The sequence below is a fragment of the Mixophyes fleayi genome, chromosome 7 (genome assembly GCF_038048845.1).
Source record: "Mixophyes fleayi isolate aMixFle1 chromosome 7, aMixFle1.hap1, whole genome shotgun sequence".
Classification (NCBI taxonomy): Eukaryota; Metazoa; Chordata; class Amphibia; order Anura; family Limnodynastidae; genus Mixophyes; species Mixophyes fleayi.
The window spans coordinates 125,165,976-125,191,976 of NC_134408.1; the positions used below are offsets into that span (position 1 = coordinate 125,165,976).

Genomic DNA, 26,001 nt, shown 5'->3' on the forward strand with positions numbered 1-26,001 from the left:
GCGGCCCTGTCACGGGGGTGCTGCGGCCCGGACTGCTTGTCCACTGGCCAAAAAAAAATAATTAAAAAATTAAATACTTACCAATACTGCGGCGCCCGGGACCCAGCATCCTCCTCCTTGTTCCCTTCTCACTGACTGACTGTCGGGCATGACGTTATCACGTCCGACATGTTCAGTGAGGAGTGGTGCAAAGAGGAGCCTGAAGAAAGAAGATAGGAGAGAAAGAAGAAAGAAGGCCAAGTAAGCTAAGTAAAGGAACAGAGGAGAAATAGCGATGGGAAACAGCGTTGAAGGGGTATAAGCATGGTGAAGTGGCATGGTGTAATGGTGAAGGGGCACGGTGTGCGCGTAAAGGGGCACGGTGTGCCGTAAAGGGGCACAGTGTGTTGATTTTTGTACATATTGCTTTATTTTGTTTGATCTTATTCTTGTTAATGAGTGCGGTAAATTGTTCTTTGAAAATTTAAATAAAAATTATAAAAAATATTATATTTCTTTAGATTTATGTTTATTATTTCTTTTCAAACAACTTAAGTATTTCTGTCCTTAAATAAATACACCACGTTATTTTGACTCAACTGCTCGGTAACTATTTTGGATTAGGGGTGCCTCGAACTGAGAAAGTATGGGAACCACTGAAATAAGACACAAAAGTGAACTAAAACTAAACAAAAAAATCATAAAGTAGGCAAAATTACTAAATTCAGATTAATAAAAAAATAAATAAATCAATGAACAATGTATTTTTAGATTGAAAGTAGTAAATAGGTGCATGCACTATTTCCCAACTAACTTAATCCAGTGTCTTGAGGTTATTATTTGTAGAGACACTGCTTATGTTACTTAAATCAGCACATTTACGTAGGGTGAAAACTTTCCTCAATTAGGAGCTCCCTGCTAGGCCCAACATGAGTGAGTGACCGGATTAACATTTTTTAATCAACTTCAGCAAAGAAGAGGGTAGACCCTGGCATGTCCACACTAACTAATCCTCCTGTTCCTTACCCACCACCCATCTGCTTCATATTGCCCCTTTAACCCTGTCTGCGGAGAGCATTTATATTGCACTGGTTTTTTTTTTCCACCAATCAGCTCTGTAGCGTCTTTTTTTTTTTTTTTTTTAAACTGAGATGGCTATATAGAGAGCTAGGGCCTGATTATCCAATAGGCTGACTAGGCTGCAGTCTAGAGCACAAGGCTTTTGAGTGGGGTGCAAAATTTTATTTGAATGAAAATTAAATGAGTGACAGAGATTGTAGTGACCCTATTAAAAAACTACGTGCACCTGAGTTTCAATAACACAGGAACATAAACTTTGCCTGGGGTGATTGTGGATGGGGAGGGAGCTGGAATTTAAATTAAGGGCAAGCTAAATTTTACATACCACATATTAGCCTGGCGCAGAAAGCGAAGGGGCACTACGAGAGTATTAGCCTTGGCGGCCTGAACCCTTAATCAGGCCCTGTAGAGAGCAGTGATAGAACTAGGGTGTTTGTGGTGTTCTGGAGCATGACATTTTTTCACCAGGAGTACTTGGAAAATGAGTGCTAAAGAAGGACCATCAAAACATACAATTAATATTTCATGGAAAATTAGCTACAATACTACTTTTATTTATGTTTACCCTATTTATATACTGGGTACTGAGCAGCTTAAAGGTGTTACTACAGATAATCATGGTTGAATTGAATCTTCGACCAATACAATGATCTGCCTGTGTCGGACCTATGTCCATATATAGGTGTTTGGGTTCTGTTCTCAAAAATAATGAAATGTCTTCTAATTTGCATTCAAGGCAAATGCAGAGGTATATATTTATTTTCTTTACAGCTGGAATTAAGAAATCCGATAACTCCTTATTAACTTGTAAGCAGTTAATTACTTTAGCAAAAAAAACAAACATTGATGTGCCTAATACACAGGAGGTTACATTTTATTATGTGTCATTGAGTCACAGTTCATTAGTGTTTGTTTCACAAACACCATGTTCAAATTTATATTTTGTTACAGCTTGACAATCACATTAGCATAGCTTAATAAATTATACTATGATTAGTGCTGATGTCCCCAACATTGCTTTATAATCTAAGAGTAAAAACATTGGTTGTAGTTCACTGAATCTTCGGTGTACAATGAAACAGCCAGCGGTTTTCATTATGTAAATCTGCTGCGAGTTTGACATGATTAAAATGGGTCAAAAGTATTCTCCTATTAATCATTTACAGGGCGTAAGTAAAGAAAAAAAAAAAGAATTGTGAGATTGTAAGACAATGCCTTTTAATTAACGATTAAGGTCGATGACACAGAATAAGTGGACCAAAAAAGGAGCGCTGTATTTTCTTCCCAAAAAAGGAAGGACTTGTAAATGTGCCAGTCCTAAAAGAAATGCTGGATGTGAAGCTCTATGGCAGTGTTGGCTAACCTGTGACACTCCAGGTGTTGTGAAACTACAAATCCCAGCATACCCTTTCAGCAATAAGCTGCTATATATTGACAAAGCATGCTGGGACATGTAGTTTCACAACACCTGGAGTGTCACAGGTTAGCCAACACTGCTCTATGGAGAGGGCAGTGTTAATCCCCTGAGCAGAACTCCTAGGGGTAAATTTATCAAGATGCGGGTTTGAAAAAGTGGAGATGTTACTTATAGCAACCAATCAGATTCTAGCTGTCATTTTGTAGAATCTACTATATAAAAGCCTAGTGGCGTGTGTGAAAAAAAACAAAAAACAACCAAGCTGCAGCGCCACCTGCTGGGCGGAGTTATACACTGACCTACTAAATTCTTAGTGTGTGTGGGGAAAAAAACTCAGAAAGGGCTGAAATTTGGTATACTAAGATGTTTTTAATTTGTTAATTGTTAAAATTGTTTATAAAGATTTTAAAAAATATATATATATATATATATATATATATATATATATATATATATATTTCTTGAAGGAGAAGTGACAGTTGGGAGTGGTTGGTGGTTGCCGGGGGTGACAGAGCGAGAGGAGTGTGATACTCAGGACTGCTGAGAGAGATCCCTGTGTCTGGATAGACATCTGGATAGATGTGGCGATAAAGATGAAGGATGAGGTGATGGAGAAAAATGATGAGGTGGTGACATGTGGACAAAACCACGTTAAAAAAGGGTGCTTGCGTCGGGAAGTAACGCTCTTCCCCTGAGGAGGCCTGGGCTATGGCCCAAATGCATGACAAGAACATTTTTAACACCTTAAGTAGCTTGATTTGACTAGAATGCATGAGTATCATGCACGGGTTAACTTGTGTACTAAATAAATGATAACTAGAATCTGATTGGTTGCTATAGGCAACATCTCCACTTTTTGAAACCCGTAGCTTGATAAATTTACACCCTTGTTTTATGTCAAGCAAAATCAAATAAATGGTGGAAAATTATGGGCACAGCTTCAACATGCATAGGCCAAGAAAGGGAAACATTTTTTATTTTTTAAATATACACTTAAAAAAAAGGTGCAACGTTTACTTGCACTTCTGAATACTCATGACAATGAACCAAAAACTGCCTGTTTGGTATTGAGCATTAGCGTTATTCAGCCCCAATCTGATGTTTTGTGTAGAATGTGAGATAGGACAAATTAATCATTCTGCAGATAAGTGCAATTAAATTAAGACTTTGAAAAAAAAAGGTGTACTAGCGCCCACTAATGGGTCACGAAAATTTAGGCATGATAATTGGGTTGGTAAAGAAGCACTACAAGGCAGACAATAACTCTACAAAGAATAACTTAATTTCTTATTAACATTCTATGGATAAAATATACAACAGAAGCCTCAAGCTAGCAGTTTTGCCTAACCATGGTTACTGGGGGGGGGGGGGGGGGGGGGGGGGGGGGGCTCTCCTAATGCTGCCATAGTAGGTGTATAAATAGGACTCCCTTAATTTTGAAACGGAAAAAAACCCATATGACCTGAAGTACATTTGGGCCAAGAAATCCCCCCACAGTTCCTTTTAGGTCCCAAATAATGCAAAACTTATTCTCATATGCTCTGTTAATTTGGGTTCAACATAGGTTTTAATTTATGCACAATAATTAATAATTAAAAGATACAAATGTAGAAAAGGGGGCTGTCCTGGGAACATCAGGACACACTGGAGCTTTATCTATGAAGCATCTTTACAAACGGAGATGTTCACAATGAAGATACTTGCATGAAACAAATTCAATTTATGGTCTAAAATAACCATGCAATCTATCATTATGTGTGTACCTTAAGTGTATCCTTAAATATCAAGTATCCCTACTATTGGACACATGTGTTATTAAACTTCATACAACACCTCTGACAACCGAAATGCTTATATTTAACCAAGTCTGTTCAGCATAGAATAAACAAGCTCATACATTAGCTTAACAGGACAGATCTCCTCTATATTTTATAAACGATGACAGTGTACAATTCTGAGTGACTAGTTTGCGATCTCCTTGTTGGAAGTCACACATGGCCATGTGATATCGAAGCAAGCATAACTGACATGCAGTGCTTTGCCACTTGATCTTTTCTTCCAATATCAGTTACCTTTAACCTTTTTTTAAATGCTGTGGTTTTAGCGGCCTATACAGCGGAATATTTACTCCAATACACTTTACATTTTAGCAGAGCCGAACTGACAGACAGAACATCACCCACTATCTTCCTATTAAATATTTCAAAACAGGTTTAGTTCTTTTATAAATCGTGCTACAGTAAACATTTACTAGAATAAATGATTTTCTCATCCACAAGGATAAATGTTAACTAGAAGTCCAGTTGTTCCTCTTGATGTATAGTTTTCAATACTATTCAATAATAATAATAAAAAAAAAAAAAAAAAAAAAAAAAAAGAACAAAATCTATATGAATGCACCCATATACCAGCTATATATATATATCATATATATGGAAAAGTTCTTTTAGAACATCAAGCACGTTTTCTATGCTGCAAATTGAGCCTGGAAAATGCCCTGCGTGAATCTCTTATCACTTCACAAAGCATAATTTCTAATAGACTGTTACCATATAAATATCCTCAGGAGGCCCAACACAGTCCATCCCCATTATGTGTAAACCAGACAGGCATTTTACCTTCTGAATACGAGAGAGAAACATAAGATAAGGAAACGTTCTTTTACAGGGCCGCAATGATCATAAACGTTACTTCTGATGGCTACCTGTATCTCAGGAGCAATCATTCCACCAGGGTATCCATCTGTCATTGTTATGAAAATAATGCACATCTAGCAATAAAGTCATTTTTCTGTTACAGTGTAGACACATTCCAATAGGTAGCCAGTGGAATGAAAACATATTCACCATGTGAGATCATGAATATATCTAAATCACAAAGCAGGCAGACTTGTTAACTGCTTTTTTTCCCCCCCATCTGGATCACAGACACTTTCCAGAAACAGTACAGAATATTAACATGTGACGACTGTATTTAATATGGTCTATGCTCAAATGTAATTGACCAAAATCTCATGTTTGCCGTATTAGCCCGTAGTTGGAGGTGGATTTTGCAAACATATTGACTGAGCACACATCTTGTATGAAATCATTATACTGTATATAGTTCTATGTGCAGCACGCCAAACAAACATTTTATTTTCTGCCTGGAGTACAGGCTCAGGTATGGATAAACCAATAGGCCAAGGAATAGGTGAAACATATTGGCAGGAGCTTCAGTAACTAAGAAAGAGCAACTTTAATGTTTAATATTTCACGAGTAACAGGAGATGCAAAAACATCATCCACAAAGGGCAACATATTAACTTTTGTGAATGCTGCAGGCAATGTTGTAACGAACGCAAAGCAAAGTAAATGCTAATAATAAATGTGTGTACAGGTTAGTTGTTACTTTTTATGCTATCAGCACTTAAGCGCAGTTTCTAGGCTGTAAAACACACACTAAGCACCCAGGTGTACGAGCCCTTAGACATTAAATAAAAGTATTCAGGACACAGTTCTTAAAGCCAAACACACTCATAAATTTCAAAGCAATGTTTTTTTTTTCCAAGGTTTCGAAATCATAATGTGTAGATCTTTGATAATTTTTTAAAAGCAGGTTACAATATTAGTAATTGTTTATGACTTCTTAGAGCGTGACTTTGTATTTTCATTCTAGTTTGTAACTTTTGTCAGTTTTACCCATATAATAGTCACTGCTACCCTGGTATCCCATCTGATAAACAATACTGCTGGATGTCGGGTCCTTTAATATGAAAATATGTATTTTTAGGCATTACTGTGGATCCATTAATACGGATACAAATCGACATTGAAATATTCTCACCAATAATCTCTAAAAACACGCACACAAACAACATCATGAGATAGCGCTGCAGAAATCCTATGGTGCTTAAAAATAAAACGATAATAAAAAATAAAAAAATATTAATAAATGAGCTTATGCGGGGTTAAAAGACACTAAGGGGTATATTTACTAAACTACGGGTTTGAAAAAGTGGAGATGTTGCCTATAACAACCAATCAGATTCTAGCTTTCATTTATGGAGTGCGTTCTACAAAATGACAGCTAGAATCTGATTGATTGCTAAAGGCAACATCTCCACTTTTTCAAACCAGTTTAGTAAATATAGCCCTAAGAAAGTAATCTCCTGAAACACGAAATTGGCGTTACGAATTTAGCATTTGAAAATACAGCAATAGTAACATTTATTTTACCATGAAGATTTCTATTTATTTTTAAAAACTTGCTTAACATAAATGTTAATAAACATTTGCGATATTCTTGAAAATCCCCATTCATCAGAAGACACCGTCAGAAACCACATTCTCTTAATTAAGCGAGGGCTGTAATAACGGGAGCAGGTGTGACATCTTCTTATGCGTGCTTCACTGAGTAACTGCAGTCGGTCTTTTGTCATCTGCAACAATCAAAACCTGACAACGCAAGTCTTTCACTGCATACTCTGCTACCTCTCCTTTTCGTGATGTTATCTTAAAAAGAATATTTGACCTTAATTACCAATAAAGCTAAGAGGTCTAACTGATTAGGTGGTGTTTTAGCCCATAGGGTAGAAGTTGATATGTTCACAACAGCAAAAGAAGCTCACGAAGCAAGAGTCAGGGCCTGAACACTGCTTTCTTTCAAATCCCTTGGGAATTCTGCTACCAAAGGTCTAGAATTCCTCAACAGGGGAGATCATGTTTATCAGCTTGAACAGGTCAGCTGGGCCACGATCCAGGTAGTCTGCTTGTCTAAGCTTGATGAAACATAGGCGCCATCGAGTAACAGTAGTGGTCAGGGACCATGCCAGTAAAGGTGTAACTCAAAACGAAAAAATGAAATTAAAATACAACAGTCGCCAGGCCGTTTCTTTCTGCAGATTGTAATAACTGTAAAATAGATGAGTTATATGTATAGTCTGCTCCTTGTATGCTTTTAATATCTTCACACACGTATCATTTCAGACTTGAAAAGCTTATAATATGGACCAAAGGCTGTCTACAGGGATCCAGTCACTGAAATGCAGTAAGTGCTTCCTGGAGTTTTCTCTCTACCTGCACTGCTAAATCTACAGTACCGATTTCATTACTAAATATCTTTCATTATTCATTTCATTAAAGAAAAGGTCAGATTTAAATCTATTAAGCTGCTTATATGATAGATCACCCTAGAAGATAGACTAGTAACACCTAGCTTGATCATGTGCTATAGTCCTAAACAATTAAAAAAGTTTGACGTTTTCATGTTGCCTCTTCTATCAAATTCAGAGGAACGCACTTGCATCAATAACATTAGAACAGCAATTCTGACCACAATATAGGCTACTGTATACCAGTGACCTAATTACTGCAGGAACAGACCAAACGGCTGCTACGGGGCCTGGGGATATTGCTCTATCCGCTCTGGAGGTGCATTGGGCAGAAAAGCCCCAATTGGATTTTCCATTCTGGAAACAAACACCCAAACATGCTGAGAGGATGGACCAGTATCACTGGGCTCCCAAACAAATTTTGCTAGAGGGCCTGGTGATCACCTGTTCTGCCCCTGCTGTATACTTTATATCAATGCTGCATTTGGGAAAAGCCTGTCATTAGATCACTAGGCAAAATTTTAACACCACCCCTTCCTGCCCCGCCGCCCCCCGACGAACACAATAAATAAATAAATAAATAAATAAATAAATGATTACATTTTATTTACCTGCTCTGTAGATGCAGGGGGGCTCTTCAAACCTCTTCTCTTTTCTTCTTTCTTTCTTTCCTATGGCTGCTCCTCGCCTTCTTCACACTGAAGTCGGAGCGATGCATGCTGGGAGGGGAAGGGGGCGTCTGGAAAGAACTTTATTCACACTGTCTGTCACTGACAGACAGTGTGATAATACAGCAGGCGCCGCCGGGTAAAGACCTATCACCTGATCACTGACGTCAGTGATCAGGTGTGCGATGCGCTGGGCAGCCCGGGCGCATCAGAATGAATTGACAGTGGCGGCGGAAGTTGAAAAAACAGCGGCAGCACCCCGCCGCCGCTTCACCTATCTCCCACTTCTCTCCGCTGACTAGATTTTCAAATCTAGTCAGCGGCAGCGGCGCCCTGCAGGTCCCGGCGCCCTAGGCAACTGCCTAAGGTTGCCTAATGGGAGCGCTGGGCCTGCATGTTCTGTGCAGCAATCTTTATACCAGTTTCTTGGTGCGAAAGCTTAAATAAAGGTCTCCCGGCATGATTAACAGTTTGCAGTATGGGTTAGTAGAGTGTATTCTGAAATTACATTAAGCAGGAGGTCATCACAGGAAGATTATGTGCCAAAAGGAGTCCTTTTTCTGGTCCTACCATCATGGCAAATGAAAATCTACATTAACATCCAAATAAAATTGTTAAAAGTCATTATTTATAAAGTGCCAACATAATCCAGAGCACTGTACAGGAAATATTATCCGGGAACCTCACTGAAGCGAACAATTTAATTTTTTTACCACTGTCGAGCAAACTCACACACCTTAGTCCAGGGTTTCCCAAACCCAGTCCTCAGGGCTCCCCAACAGTGCAGGTTTTCCGGATCACATGTGACATAATTAGGACCACCTGTGGATCTGTTACAATGTGTCAGTCAGTAATGAATACACCTGTGCTCCAGCAAGGAGATATGGAAAACCAATTAACTGACCTGTATGAACGGAGGGAGAAAACAGAAACACCCGCTGAAAACTCATACAAATATGGGAAAAACAAACTCCACACACAATTCTGGGAATGAACTCAGGGCCTCAGCACAGTGATCCAGCATTGCTTAACTACTGTAATTGGAATTATTTAGCTACAGTAGGATTTATTAAAATGGAAAAACCCACAAGCCTTGCCTCAGTATCTGCTTTTTATTACACGGAGCAACCTTGAAAAATTGGTAATATGTACAAAGAACTGTAATTGGTGCCTACTGGGGCTGTAAAATGTCGTGAAGAAAAATTGTGAAAACTTTGCACCAAACATTAGACCTGGGACTTTTACTTGCAGAACAACAAAGTGGTGATATACTTAAGTATAATTGTTTCAAAACATTTGGAAAATATAAATGAAGGAAAAAATGTTTTAACAAATTTCAGTGATACAATGCCAAGAGAAAGTGGCTTTTCGAGTAGTAAGATAAGCAGCATTTCTATAACCATTTGTTCAGCTTTGACAAATGGCAGAAAACTGTAGAGACAACGCTGGCAGATTTAGTTTGCATATAAATAAATGAAAGTGTTTGTACCTATGCTTCCATTAAGTTATGTATCTGAATTTGTTTTACTAAAGACTGGTAAATAAAAAAAAAGCCTGATCATTTTTCATCGATTTCTAAAGCTATTTTGAACAATATCAACGTTCCCAAGAATCGTATTAGAATGCCATGAATTGCTGTTTAATTAGATTACAATAAAATTTATCTCTGTCAATAAATTAAGTATATTATTAGTATGTGTCTATTATATAGACATAGTATTGATCTGAAAGGGGTCAGAAATGCAGCAGATACGGATTCACACATATGGAGGTATATATTTACTAAACTGCGGGTTTGAAAAAGTGGAGATGTTGTCTATAGCAACCAATCAGATTTTAGCTATCATTTATTTAGAACATTCTACAAAACGACAGCTAGAATCTGATTGGTCAGCACGGTGGCTGGCTAAGTGGTTAGCACTTCTGCCTCACAGCACTGGGGTCATGAGTTCAATTCCCGACCATGGCCTTATCTGTGAGGAGTTTGTATGTTCTCCCCGTGTTTGCGTGGGTTTCCTCCGGGTGCTCTGGTTTCCTCCCACACTCCCAAAACATACTTGTAGGTTAACTGGCTGCTAACAAATTGACCCTAGTCTGTGTGTGTGTGTGTATGTGTGTTAGGGAGTTTAGACTGTAAACCCCAATGGGGCAGGGACTGATGTGAGTGAGTTCTCTGTACAGCGCTGCGGAATCAGTGGCGCTATATAAATAAATGGTGATGATGATGATGATTGGTTGCTATAGACAACATCTCTACTTTTTCAAACCAGCAGTTTAGTAAATATGCCCCTTGTAACAATGGATCTTTCTATGTTTCTGAAAATGTATCCAATTTAGGATTTTTTATATCAGCGTTTTGATAATAGTTACCTGAATTTGGGAAATGTACAAATCCATATGGTGAGAATAAACAGTTAAGAGAAATTAGCATTGATTACTCAAGTTCCCTACGAGAAAATTTCCATCCAAATCCGTTGGCCAGTCTGTAAATGTCATGACCCGAGTGATCTCGGAATTCTAACCTCTTCTACAACACAAAGAGCCCCAGATACATTGCTGTGCTATTCTAGTAAAATTGCAGTAAGCATGTAAACAATGATTGAGCTGCTGATTGACTGGACTCAGTAAGTCTGCTCAGCTAGATCATCAATGGTGTAACCAGGATCGTGGTGAAAGACATAGGTCTAACAAAACTCATCCATAGTAGCAATGGTATGCTGGTAGATATGCTTATATCTCCGTCAACCTCGCAGTTGTTTCATAATGCTATACTGAGCAATGTAATCCTTGTTACAGAGAAAATAGCTGCACTAGGTACAACTTAGTAATCAAAAAGAACCAAGCAATTTTAAAAAGATACATTTTTGATAAACGGTCACGTGTTAATAATATTGTTTTATTTCTTTTTGCTTTAAAGAGATTTTTCTCAACTTATGATAATATTAATATGGACCCATCATCTCACTTTTAATACATAATAAATCCCCCCTTGGAAATAAAATAACCCAAGCAACAATAAAAGCATGGGATATCTTGAATCTTGGGGCTAGTGTAGGAGATTTGGAGAACCATATTTAAATATACATTTCTGGATAAAAGGTTCCATACCTATTTTGTGCTGCTTTTCTATATCTAGGCGGCACGTTGGCTTAGTGGTTAGCACCTCTGCCTCACAGCACTGGGGTCATGAGTTTGATTCCTGACTATGACCTTATATCTGTGTTGAGTTTGTATGTTCTCCCTGTGTTTGCGTGTTTTTCAACTGGGTGCTCCGGTTTCCTCACACACTCCAAAAACATACTGGTAGGTGAATTGGCTGCTATCAAAATTGACCCCAATATGTGTGTGTGTGTGTGTGTGTGTGTGTATATTAGGGAATTTAGACTGTAAGCTCCAATGGAGCAAGTACTGATGTGAGTGAGTTCTCTGTACAGCGCTGTGGAATTAGTGGCGCTATATAAATAAATGATGATGATGATGGCTGTGGACATATTTGGCACATTCTCCTGCTTCACTAATATTTATGAACTGACTTATCCCAACTCCTAAGGAGAGGTTTCAACATTTACTTGTAACATGTAATATCAACTCCTAGAAATGACAGATTTAAAAAGAGTAGCCCACTTTTGGACAAGCACCCCTTAATATAACCTGTCCCCCATGCAGCAAGTAGGGGATACTCTTTCTCCCCTTACTAGAATCTGGGAGTAAGACTGAACATTGAGTTGAAGGACCCAATATACCCAGTCCAGTGGCGCACGCAGGGGGAGTTTCTGAGTCTCTAGAAACCCCCCCCTTGCGCTAACTAAGTGGCCACTGTCCTATACAGCAGCCGCGGCGCTGTCAAAGAAGCGTCCGCGACGGTGCTGTATTGCATACAGCACCGCCGCAGATGCTTCTTAGACAGCGCCGCAGCTGCTGTATAGGACAGCGCTGGCGAAACGGAGCTGCTGCGCATGCGCGGCAGCTCTCTCTCGTGTTTTTTTGGTTTTTTTTTCGGCCGGCGGGGAGAAACCCCCCCCCCCCCCCCCGATCTGCAGAGAACATGAGCAAGACGCAGCACCAGCCAGCACCTAGGAAAGGGAGGTTTCTGTGAAAAGCTTTTATTAAGCATGTGATCTACTAGAGCTAATCAGAACTCTGCATAGTGACATTTACATTACTTCATTCTTAGTTTCTAACTAGGAGGACCAAGGAAGTGCAACATGTAATAGCTGCTGTTCATAAAATGGACTCATACACTCACTTGGTAGCAACCCCAGCAGACTGGTTGTATGCAGAGTTCTGTGTTATGCACTACTTTCCAAATGTACTGTGTGTAGAACACACACGGAGATTTTTGGAGATATATATATATATATATATATATATATATACACATATACTCACACACACATATACATAGAATATATATACAAAAAAGGCATTGATCCTCTGCACTCTCCTTGTACGAGCTGAGGTGCAAGATACGCAAACAATACACAATTAATGCTGCTCTTACTACCAGGGAATGTTAGTTCCATATATTGCAATATTTGCTAAGTTGCCCAAATCACACCAAAGACATCCTCCCCTGGCCAGTCCTAACATGCTCAAATGTTATGCTTTTTTATCTGGGCTATAGGCTTACCTGCACACAGCTTTTAAAGGCGAGTCTTTCCAAATTGATTATGTCACGTATGCTCAGAGGTATTCTAAAACATAACTTACAGTACATGCAGCTATTAAGGACGGAACTTAAGATTTTTATTTTTTTTTCATTAATTCTCTTTAAAGATTCTATGGATTAATAAAGTATTGCTGCAATTAAATTTTACATGGGTCTTTCTTCAAACCAACAGGTACACACCGCAACAAATCAATTTATTCTGTTTTATCCCACAATAGTGGGAAAATTAAGGAATAAATATTAAGTTAATTTAATTTCCTTTCTGGTTTGAAAAGACAATCATATCTGTACCTTTGAACGTGAGTTTGTGAACGCTTATTGCCTCAAACCAATTTAAAAATAGAAAAACAAGTTGCTATTTTACTGCACACAACATAAAATGAAGTGTAGCAAGTCTAGAAAATAAATTACTAAACCACTGCACCTTACAAACTCCAGCTTGCAATTTACATAAACATGTGGAAATCTGGAAAGAAAAAAAAATACAATATTCCACAGTTATCTATAGATATTAATCTGGTACTATAAAAGAATTATGAAAAGTACATCCAAATTGTTTGAATACTTTTAATTTAAATGTTCTTAGCAAACAATTTAGCCTTTCACAAGAGATACTAATTGTCAAGAAGGAAGAAGCTAGTAGAATGAGGAGATGAATGAGACCATTGTGTAGCCCGAGATGACAGTCACCGGTGAAAACACATGACGACTTGAAGAGACAGGCAACAGTGGGCAGTGATGGATTAGAGGCCAGGTACAGTCATATCAAAGCAATGGCCTGGAACAATGCCCCCTCCCTTATATCTAAAACGTAAGGAGCATCTACCACTCCATAAAGATCTTTCCAGAGACAAAAAAAAAGACTGTTTACCCTCTTTCAATTTTTTTTACCTTACTTGTTATAACATTATTACAAATTACTTGTATATAACAAAACACTCGATCCAATATTTTAGAAGAGTTATCTTACCAAAGAGGTACAAAACCCAAAAAATTATTAGGCTTGCTGTCGATCTTCCATGAAGTTTCCATAGGCACATACAATTAAACTTTTAATGGTACTGTTCACGAGTATGCTTGATAATACTTAAGCCATCTTCATACTGACTTGGCCATTCAAGCTGTCTATATACAGACTCGGCAGGTTATATTTGGTGGTTCACCCATTGGGCAGCATGCCTGGATGCTTGTCCAGTTGATTACAATTCACTTGGAATTTGATTGAAAAATATTATTGCCTTGTTGGCCATACATGCGAAAAAATAAATGGTTTCCTTGTTTATCTATATATTTAGTATTGCAGCGCAGACGAACTGCACAGCACAGCAACACAGCTATAACAGGTCACAACCAAGACAACACCTGAATAGCTAATGGTGGCTTTACTGGAATGCTTGGCATATTTATTTCTTTTGAGAGGTGTTAAAAACAAAAATAATTGGGGGCGTTGCTTATACGTTATTTTGGTCAGATTTGCGGTACTGGAGCTCCGTGAATTGGGACCAGTAAATAATGTCTTCTGGGGCCAGTATACATCTTTTCTCCATCTGCCGGGCTGTCTGAACGACTCCTACACTGTGGGGGTATTTGTCTGGAGAGAAACTGTCTGGCCAAGCTCTCCTGCTTTTAGGGACCATAGATTCCCAACTTGCTATATCACCAATGCCCCCTTTAAGCGTAACGAAGTGGCCCTCCTGTTTAGTTCCAGCATAACAGACAAAAACGTGATAGGCACTAGTTGCCCATCTAGAGACCCTAACAATGAGCGTTAGAGGCAACTAGTGCCCCTAACTATCGCCAAGTATATGAAAACCTACGCTACATTGATTGCAAACAAACATACCCTCATCCCATTCCTTGTGCATCCGGATCAGGTGGGCTTTGTTTTGGGCTGACAGGCATCTGCTAACACCCGAAGATCAATCAATATTATCCAACAGGCCAATAAAACTGGGCCTGAATTTTGTCAATGAATTCCGAAAAGACCTTAAACAGGATCCACTGGGACTATATGCGTGAGGTTTTGGTCCGGTTTGGATTCGATCATGAAATTCTTGCGCTATACTATGGTCCCTCAGAATGTTTCTACAGCAATAGCTTTACTTCCAATAGGTTCCCAATTACCAACGGCACCAGGAAGGGCTGCCCCGTCTCCCTCCTTATATTCCTGTTAGCTATAGAACCTTTAGCCGAATGGTTCAGACAACATCCCCAACTCCTGGGCATTGAACTGGCTAAGACCACATATGAACTGTGTCTTTTTGCTGATTATTTGTTATTCATTACCAGCCTGGAGACCTTGTTACCAGTTCTCCATGATGTGTTATATGGTTATAGTGAGGCTTCATACTACAAATTGAATACCTCTAAAACGGAAGCCTTACCGATCAATATTTCAGATGCTCATCTCGCACAATTGAAGGCAGACTTTTAGTAGGCATGGAGGACCTCCTCCTTGACATATCTCGGGACAATGATGACTCCAACAATAAAGCCCTGGCTTGATGCTAATTATACCCCATTGTTGCTTCACTTGACCAATCTAACAAAGTCTTGGCAATGTCATGAGGTCTCCTGGCTGGGTAGAACAGCTGCATTTAGTTATGTCGCACACTCTCTTTCCTACTCACTAAAATGTATATGTGTGAAGACACCGGGTTTTCTGGCTCAATTCTACCCAGTTCACTCTGGCTGGCCACCCATGGGTGCCTTCCGAGGCCAGAGAAGCCTAACCAGTACCTTCTAAGGTTCTTATTAGTCACTCAGGAAAATAGAAAAGTACAACAGTACATTTATTGTAACAAAAACAATCAATAGAATAAATTGTCAACACAGTAAATAAATGCCAGGCAGGTTCACAACATCACCTGTCCCTTACCCCAGTAAATTAAGGAGTTACAATCACCTTGCTGTCCACACTTGACGACCCATGGATCTGCCGAAGTATTTCACTGGTAGAGCCACCAGCCATCAATTCCCAGAATGAATATCACCTCCCCCCCTGGAATGCCTCATTATATCTAGGGTCAAATTTCCCTACCTGGGCAACCCCCTGGGTCTCTCCTTGTTAAATATTGGTGAGTCCTGGACTAGGGGGTTGGACAGGGGAGTGGAGATGAGCTGTACTTTCACAGAAACTCCCCCCCCCTCAGATTGTAGACCAAATGTCTTGAGTAGTCTTGTGATAACAATGGGTACTAATTAGCCTTCCTCCTCACCAGTATCTTGCAACCTGATCCCTACCCATAACCTCCCTGGCTTCACTTTAAGGACAATGAATAACAACCTCACTGCCACATCAACAATCTACAATATACATATTTACAATTAGCTACAATGTCCCCTTATCCACATGTAATTAGACACTGCAGTTGTACTCTGTTGAGCTGGGGAACAAAAGGAAAGGCTATAAAAAGTACATGCTATAATCCACATATTGTGAGAAATGAGGGACAGACTGGTTAAGGTGTTATCAAGCTTGCTTCGTCACAATATAGATAAACTATGTTCTCTACTCACCAAATAAGTGGGGAAGGGCAAACCTCCACCGTTGGCCCACTCAGTTATGACCCGACCAAAAAGAGCAGGGGCTCTAGTCCTCCCTGACCTGGTTAAGTATCAGGAGGCGGCCATGTTGCCCCAACTACAGGACTGGTATTTACCTGCTCTACGTAAACCATGGGTGGACCTAGAGAGAAACTTCAGCTGTGCATTCCTGTTGGCCGACCTACAACGGGTACCTAAACAGTGGTGTCCAGTATACGCAGACATCCATAGACTCACAAAAGACGCTCTTTTGGTATGGGACAAAACTCTGAAGGCAATTGATGATGTTAGCCTTCCAACGACCAACCTCTCCTTACCTGCTCTGGCTAAGCTCCTCACTGACCTTAAACTCTCTCTCTTTGGTCTGCCAGGGGCATTTCCTCCATTAAAATCCTTTACCCTAACCAGGACATTATATATTTCACCCAATTGCAAGATCGTTTTAATATTCCTAAGAATGACTTTTCCCAAGTACCTGCAGGTCCGCCACTGGCTCTTTTCTCTCCGCTCTCAACACCTATTCTTGCAAACCCCCCCCCCCCCCCCCTTTCTAAACTAACAACTGGGATGAACAGGGAGGCCAGCTCCTTTAGGTATACCTACCTCACAGCTGGCGGTGACCACTCGAAGATCCCCTCTCAGCTTCTCTGGGAACGGGATATCGGGCAGGTGCTTGATCTGAACCAATGGGATATCGTCTATCAAAACACACACCACATGTCACAGTGCCTAAACCATACAGAGATGATGTTTAAACTGCTCCACAGATTATACGTAAACCCGGTTAAACTCCACAAGATGTGGCCCGTACAATCTAATATTTCCTGGCGTAACTGTGGGGCGGTGGGTGACATCTTTCACATATTTTGGGAATGCCCTGGGGACCGTGCCCTATGGACCGTAGTCTTTACTTTAATAGCAGCACTCACCCAGAACACGATCCCTCTAGTTCCAGATGTTGCTCTTCTACATCTCATCCACCCTCGATTTCCTTGGGTGACCGCTATGTCATAGCAACCTGGGCTGTGATTGCTCAGGTGTGGAGAACTCCGTCCAACCACTTCTCTCTAAAGTCCTCTCCAAGGTACAGCTGAGATTTGAAATGGAAACACTTGGCGTCCAATACACTCCTTTGGCATCATTCACCACATAAAATGGTTCACTTGGTCTGAATGTATATCTAAGCACCCTATTTGCTCACTTGTGTTTACCTTTGTACAATGCAACAATGGCATTGATATGTGTGTACTGTGCCCCTCCCTCCTGTAATCCCTTTCCCTTTTCCCCCTACCCATTTTACTTTTTGCTTTCTGTACCCTCTACTGAAAAACCCATACTAAAAACCATTGCTGAAAAATCAAATAATTCTTCTATAGCTATAATTGACTGATCTAAGTCAGAAACTAGGGATGGTAGATAGACTTTAACAAAAATCAATCAAGTGTCCACTGAGTGCCTTGTGAAAAGATTTTTGGACAAACCAAATCTATTCCGACAGTAAATGAACGGCAAGACAATATAGTATATCTTCCTTTACAACCTAACTTTTCATTTTTCGAGCTATTTTAACGCCTTAAATGAAATGGCTTGGGTGATAAATTTAGGAGGGTGAAAAAAATAGGCTCCGTATTCATGCTGCAGAAATATTTGCATCACAAAAGAACTATAGAAATCTTTTATCACTTGCTTATTTCACTGTTAGACAATGTAGCCATGCAAAATATGCAATTCTAGTCCACAAAGTGTGAATAGACAACTACAATTTTAGAATTTTACAGGATACCCCGTGGTGCAAAACACTTTTCCTCTGCAGCATACATTTTCTCCATATTTTTAGAAATAAGAAGTTTCAATGGGCAACCGTTACATTATTCCTAGTATGCGACACTGTTCTGACAGCCAATGACAGCTAAAACGCAGTGCAAATGTCTGACGTCTACTATATACTTTATATTTTTACCTTAAGTTACAGTACTCTTGAAATAATGGATATTTGGCCTAGAAGATCAATGTTATACATATTACAATTTAAATATTCGATTCTGTACAGGTGACAATTTGGGATGAAGGCAAGCCACTTTTGTAATGAGAAGTATACTACAAAAGCAAACTACAATTCTGCATGCCACCAAGCAGGAACAAAGACCTGACATAATCTCTACATTCTACTCAAATCCATAAGCAGCCAGAACGATGCCTGATCATCAGATTTATTATATTTATTTGAAAACAGTTTCCAGGTTCACTTATGTTGGGAAGATGAATCATTGAGACACCGTTATACAAGTACTTTGTGCAGTAAAAATATGACAGTTAAATGTTTGTTTTGTGTTTTAGTGCTCTGAAATTGGAGACCTGTTCACAGAAAATCTCCAGACAAGTCTAAAATTATGTGCAGGCGGAAAGCACTGTTGTAAATCTGTCTCAATGGGCGACTGTTACTATGGGCACTTGAGGCACAGCTTTTACGGCAGCCTCCTATTGCCAGGACCTTTTTCTGTCTGATCTGTTAAAAAGTAAGAATTGCCTCCCCACTCCACTACAGACAGCTGAAGTACCTCCTACATTTTAGGGCAGCACCCTGATGCGATCTGGAACAGGTGAAAAAGTGGAATCTAATGGCATGTGAGATACTGTAACATTGCTCGCCCTGATCCTGTGTAGAAATCCACCAATCCACACCTTGAATTTCTGCTCAGCAAGTCTGCAAATCTGTCACTCAAACTCTGTCTGCTAAGTTACAGAAGTACTCACCAACAGGGCAACCTGCTGCAGAGAAGTGAAAGATCATTGTGAACATAATTATAAATACTCCAGTCATTTCATGTATATTTAGTAGACTGGTTTCACTTTATAAATAAATGAGAAATAGTGGCTTTACTCTTTAAGGGTGTAACATTTCTGTGCATGCAGTATAAAAGCTTCAATTATGACTCTGTACGCATAAGACATCAACACTTGTAAAACTACCATGAAAGTTTGTTCCAAAGAGTGGATCAGGAGACTAAAAATAATGCAGGATGGCTGGTAAATATGGTGCAAAAGAAAAAAGCTAAACAGAGCACATCCACACCAGAGACATGTACCATACTGTTTGAAGGTACAATCCATGGCTACCCAAGATCATCATCATCATCTAATTATTTATATAGCGCCACTAATTCTGCAGCGCTGTACAGAGAACTCACATCAGTCCCTGCCCTATCGGAGCTTACAGTCTAAAATCCCCTAACATACACTCACACTGACTCAGAGAGACTAAGGTCAATTTTAATAGCAGCCAATTAACCTACTAGTATGTTTTTGGAGTGTGGGAGGAAACCGGAGCACCCGGAGGAAACCCACGTAAACACGGGGAGACTATACAAACTCCACACAGATAAGGCCATGGTCAGGAATCGAACTCATGACCCCAGTGCTGTGAGGCAGAAAACCTAACCACTAAGCCACCATGACCAAAGTAAATGATCATAATACAATTCCATTACAATGTACAAAAAACAAGACACTTCACCCAACCTCTGATCACAGGATCACCACAAATGATCATAATACATGTCTGTTACATAGCCCACTACACCTACCCAACATAACCACCAAACACTTCAATCCAAGTGGTTCCTAGCCGTTTTTGGTTTTGACACAGTTGCTAATACAGGTGTCACATGATCAATTTTATTCAATCACACCAGTGTTTAAATACTGCTTTTCAAAATAAAACCCAGCCTGAATAAATAGGACTTTTGAAATCCTGAAAATAATGAATAAATTGTTTTAATGACAACTACAATTCTCATATAATCCTCACGGCATAGTTATGCAAGTTCTACAGTTACCAGTACATTTGTGCGACACATGCAGCCTGGTATGATAACATACAAAAGTATCCCGAAACTACAGACATTGATACAGACATTGAACACTATATCATATAACATGACCTGACCACTGAACACGAACATAATATAATTCTATTCAGTGGTCTCCACAGACATATTTTGTCAGCCGGGTGGCATTAAGAAGTAGCCAGGTGTAGGCAGTTGCCCATACCTGCCAGGACTGGTCAGACTGGTGGTCAGTGGTCTAACACACACTGCTGGCTGTAGTGCTCACATAGTAATTGTTCTAATAGGAGAAACAATGGTTTATTCTATTATAATAAGACTCTGTTGGGCTCCAAGAGCCGGGTGGAGCACCCGGGAAATAGGTGCTGGGGAGAACACTGCTATTATAATAAATATAGACATAGAACACTATGTCTACCCAACATGACCTGACTGTGTGGCATACTATGTATTGGTGGCACAACTATGTGGCATACTATGAATTACTCCATATAGACATAGAACACTATGTCTACTCAACATGACCTGACTGTGTGGCATACTATGTATTGGTGGCACAACTATGTGGCATACTATGAATTACTCCATATAGACATAGAACACTATGTCTATCCAACATGACCTGACTGTGTGGCATACTATGTATTGGTGGCACAACTATGTGGCATACTATGAATTACTCCATATAGACATAGAACACTATGTCTACTCAACATGACCTGAATGTGTGACATACTACGTACTGGGGGCACAACTATGTGGCATAATACAGAATTGGGGACACTACTGTGTGGCAGAACGATTATTTGCTGATCCCATTACTAATAATATTATGATATTCGTAGCATAAAATTATATATATATATATATATATATATATATATATATATATATATATATATATACACACATACACACGCAAGTGGCACACCCGGGCTTGACTAGATTTTAGCCGGCACACTGATAGAAAGAAGTTGCCAACCCCTGCTCTAAACAGACACAGAGCACTGTTAGAAGGATTTATGTAAGAACTTTGCAAAATAAATATTTTTCAAACAATCAGCATGGATGTACAACTATTTGCTTTTTTTTTTATACAACTGTAAGATGTCTTTGAATTATATTTGTGACTGTAATACATATGTAAACATTCTTCAATAAAAGTGATTTAAAAAACAAAACAATCAGCATGTATTATATAAATGAGGCATATTTGCCCATTAATTTCCTGCTAAGCAACTTTTGCACAGTATTATAATACATCATAAATTAACAACTGAATACAACTAAATTTGGTGGCATTTATTAATAAAATCAAAATATTATATATATATATATTTTTTATAATAATGGTGCTCAATAGCACCCAATACCCATGAAGTAGGGTGCACCTGGCTGTAACTCAATGTAAAATGGAGCAGAGGTTATAGATAAAGTAATAAAAGTACCACATTGTGTTTTAAGCATTCAGGATTATTCAAATGTAACTCCTATACAATCACAATACTAGTGGTGGGGTTTACCAAAAAGGGGGGGGAGCTAGTCACCAGGAGTTATGGCATGACTTTAAGGACCTCATTTAGAGACGGACGCAAAGTCCGTTTTAGGCGAATCGAACAAAAAATCACTATCACGCATGTGCAGCAAGCACCATATCCGCCTGCATCTTGGACGCAATTAACACTTGCGACAGCTTGCGACTCACTACGAGAGAATGGGAGGAACGTGGAATTGTGAAAACGTGACCCTGTAAGTAAATGCTAGGCAAGTGAGGCACAGAAACAACACACGTCAAAAAATGGCTAAAACTGTGCGGCAGGAATTAGGTGGCGCAAGTAGTTAGGAAGCTGCAGTAAATGCTCGCAGCTCGGTAGGGTATTACGAGTGGGACGCACAGGGCCGCCGAGAGGGGGGGGGAGCGGGTACAGTTTACCCGGGCCCGGCCATGCCAGGGGGGTCTTGGGTTTCTTGGGAGCTGGGAGGAAGAATAAACTAAAAAAAAAAAAAAATACTCACGTGATCGCGCGGCGCCGTGTCCCTCCTCTCCTCCATTCACACTGACTGCCGGGCGTGACGTCATCAAGTCACGCCTGTCAGTCAGTGAGGAGCGCCGCAGCCAGCAGGAAGAAAGAAGACAGAAGAGGAGACAGAAGAGCAGAAAAGAAAAGAAAGAAGTTGACAAAAGGTAAGTAAAGAAACGGAGAGGCAAGGGGAGGAAAACAGAGAGGGACATTACTATAAAGAAAGGGGACAGAGAAACAGAGGAGGAAAAAAAAGGAGAGAGCCACAGAGGAATAAAAAAAAATTGGGGAGAGAGGAACAGAGGAGGGGAAAAAAAGTGGGAGAGAGGAACAGAGGAGGAAAAAAAGGAGAGAGCCACAGGGGAATAAAAAAAAATTGGGGAGAGAGGAACAGAGGAGGGAAAAAAAATTGGGGAGAGAGGAACAGAGGAGGGGAAAAAAGGAGAGAGCCACAGGGGAATAAAAAAAAAAATGGGAGAGAGGAACAGAGGAGGAAAAAAAGGAGAGAGCCACAGAGGAATAAAAAAAAAATTGGGGAGAGAGGAACAGAGGAGGAAAAAAAGTGGGAGAGAGGCACAAAGTAAAAAAGAAGGGGGAAAAGCGGCATGGAGGTCGCAGTGTGAGCATAAGGGGGTACAGTGTAGTTGTGATGAAGAGGCACAGTATTGTGTGTGTGATGGCACATGGGGCTTGTTGCAATGTAGTGTGTGTGAGGTAGGTGGCAGCTAATTAATGGGCGCTATTTTGTTTGTAGGGTGATGGTGAGGCAATTTAATAGTAGGGACTATTAATTTAAGATGGGGTGGTTTGGGGGCTATTGAATCTTGGGGTGAGTTTAGGGAGAATGAGGTCTATTTATTAAATGTGACTATGAATTATTTAATGGCAGTGATGGTTGCGGGAAATAGGTATTGCTGGGGCTGTTTGCAGGAAGGGAAATAGGTTTATTTATTAAATGTGAATAGTATTATTTTAATGTTGGGGCTGGAGGAAGGCCTAATTATTAATCGTGGGTGCTATTGATTTAACGCTGGGGCTGGCTGTAATTTTCTAAATGTAGCCATTTTTTTTTCAAAATAGGTCCTTCAACATTTCTGGATCCGGACAAGCCACAACTAAAGAAAGCAGCAGCCACAGGTGGAGAAAGTGAGAAGAACAGGTAGGAGAGAGCAGCACAGTGTGTGAAATGTTGTGATTCTAGTAGGGACAATACCAATTTTTGGTGAATGTTGTGTCCAATGTAAGGTGTAGGCCAAGACTGAACTGTTTGTGTACACACTGCATTGTTTGTATACTACCCTGTGGTGGTAGATGTCCTGAAAGTCAGGAGTGCTTGAACATATGTGACGCTCCGGCGAATTGAGAGCCTAGTGGTTTTTATGTTAGCCACGCCCCAATGGCATGTGTGCCACGCCCCCAAATGCATGACCACACCTCCCAAATTTTTTGCACCGCCGTTTGGCTAGCTACGCCCCTGAATGCATGACCAAACACCTAATATTTTGCTTACTTCACTATGAGGGGGGCCCCATGAATTTGTTGTACCCGGGCCCTGAATTCTTCTTGGCAGCCCTGGGGACGCAACTGGGGTTGCATGCCACTCGTAATACCCTACCAAGCTGCGGCACACTCCCACTCCTACACTTCTTACACAGACTTTGCGTCCGACTCTAAATGAGCCCCTAAGTATGTATTACTATTGTAGTCATTTATATGTAAGGCTCCACAGACTGTACAGTGGGTAGAAATGTGTTTTACAGTACCATCTAGTCTCTACAGCTGATCTTCTAATTGCAATAACTGGGAATAGCTAGTTCAAAGCTTACTACCCTTCTATTAGAAAACCACCAGAGAAACACAGGTGTGGTGTTTACTATAAAACTTCTTAGTCAGTATTATTAAAATAGTTTTTCTGCTTAAAATTTAATGTTTTGTTGTATTTTTTCAAACTCATCCCTCAAGGAGAGGTGGCCCAAGCAAAATTTGTCAGGGCGGGGCATAATTCTTATGAGTGGCCCTGGGTATTACATAAGTCAGTGTTGGCTAACCTGTGACACTCCAGGTGTTGTGAAACTACAAGCCCCAGCATACCCTTTCAGCAATAAGCTGCTCTATATTGGCAAAGCATGCTGGGACTTGTAGTTTCACAACACCTGGAGTGTCACAGGTTAGCCAACATTGACATAAGTAGTACTTGTGGAAAACAAAACAAAACTGGAGCTAATGAGCTACTTATCCTAGGCCTATATGAGAACAGATCTAGGGATGGGGGGGGGGGATAATTAGTTGCAGTGCACTTTTATAACTGTGGGGGCGCAATAGGGCACCAATTTCCTATCGCTGTTCTTGCAAAGATTTTATGTGCAAACTATTTATAAATGTCTCCAACCAGCAGCCAAAGGGAAATAAATCAGCATTACATATTTCTTTACAAAGTGTCAGAAACCCGGATGGTTATTTGGGACAAATATAATATAAATGCGAGGAAAACTGTAATGAAATGTTAACTATGACCACACAACTTGCTGTAAGAATAAAATAGTCCACATTATGTTAGGCTGCCATAAGTTTTAATGTTGTCACACAGGACACGGTGAGCATAGTGTTACTGCACACCGCGTGTTACACGTGACACACCGCGCGCCCGCCTCTTACCTCTGTACACAATACAGCGGAGAGCTGTGAGCGCCGGCATCGCACACCAGGTGCATCCAGTGACGCATCCTCACGTGACTATATCCAAGACCGCCGATTGGCTCCTATGCACTGGCGGAAACTCAATCACGCACTAGACAAGAGGGCGTTTAATAACGGAGCGCCCCTGAGTCAAACTACCACAAAAAGCAAACACCTTTTAAAGTACAGAACTTGTAGGACGCCGGCGAATTGCGCAATAACTAGTGTACTCCAGCAGAGCAAGCAAAGTATTTCAAGAAGGGTAATGTGCAGAAGCATTAGACTGTAATTATTTGTTTTTACCTAGTCATGGACATGATCCGCAATATGTATTGCACAAATAGTACAATGTAAATGATTTTCGCATTTGACAGAGAGGCAATCAGCATAGCCTAACCTGGAAATACAGCCGGCAGATCTAAATGGAATTATTATTTTGTGGCAATCAGAAAAGAGCATTTTAAAGGTTACAATGTAGCAACAGCCGCATACATTTATATTTAACACAATCCATTTTCTTGTAAGTGGCATTTAAGGAGTTTCACTATGCATTGCAAATGTAGGAGTGTGTCTAAAGCTAACTCATATGGTCCAGAATGGGCTTGCCTGAGTCACAATCCTAACCCTTCCAAACACAAGAGGCAACTTATTATTTTCCCAGGCTGCAATATGTTAATCATAGGTTGTAGTATGTAATAATTACAATAAAAAAATCTTTTGATCTAAAAAAAAAAAATAAAAAAAATAAATATCCATATTTTATTGATAATTCTCATTTATTCCATACATAAGAAATATTTCTCTGTTGGGATTAGATTTAAGTAAAATTACTGCAGTGATCTCCAGGCCAGAAACATCCACTCTTCTGAGAAAACTCTCTAGGGATCAGGATCTCAGAAATTTAAATCCGACTTTATGAATATTAGTTAGGCTATAGTGCAGTGATGGGCAACAGCCGGCCATAGGGCTGAATGCGGCTCTCCAAGCCTTCACTTACAGCCGCCAACT

The 26,001-nt window shown here is 40.0% G+C and overlaps 1 protein-coding gene across 2 annotated transcripts in view; it reads right to left on the minus strand.

The window, feature by feature from the left end:
• Positions 1 to 25,102, minus strand: part of METAP1D (methionyl aminopeptidase type 1D, mitochondrial) — a 129,061-nt gene extending 103,959 nt beyond the window's left edge. The window contains exon 1 of one of the 2 annotated variants that reach the window (XR_012678302.1): positions 24,973 to 25,102. Coding sequence is in view for 1 of the 2 variants with exons in the window: in XM_075180636.1 (XP_075036737.1) it covers positions 24,973 to 25,012 (40 nt within the window). In the remaining variant the exon portion in view is untranslated. The remainder of the gene's footprint in view (positions 1 to 24,972) is intronic. The other variant, XM_075180636.1, reaches the window with a different exon arrangement.
• Positions 25,103 to 26,001: the final 899 nt, after the last annotated feature.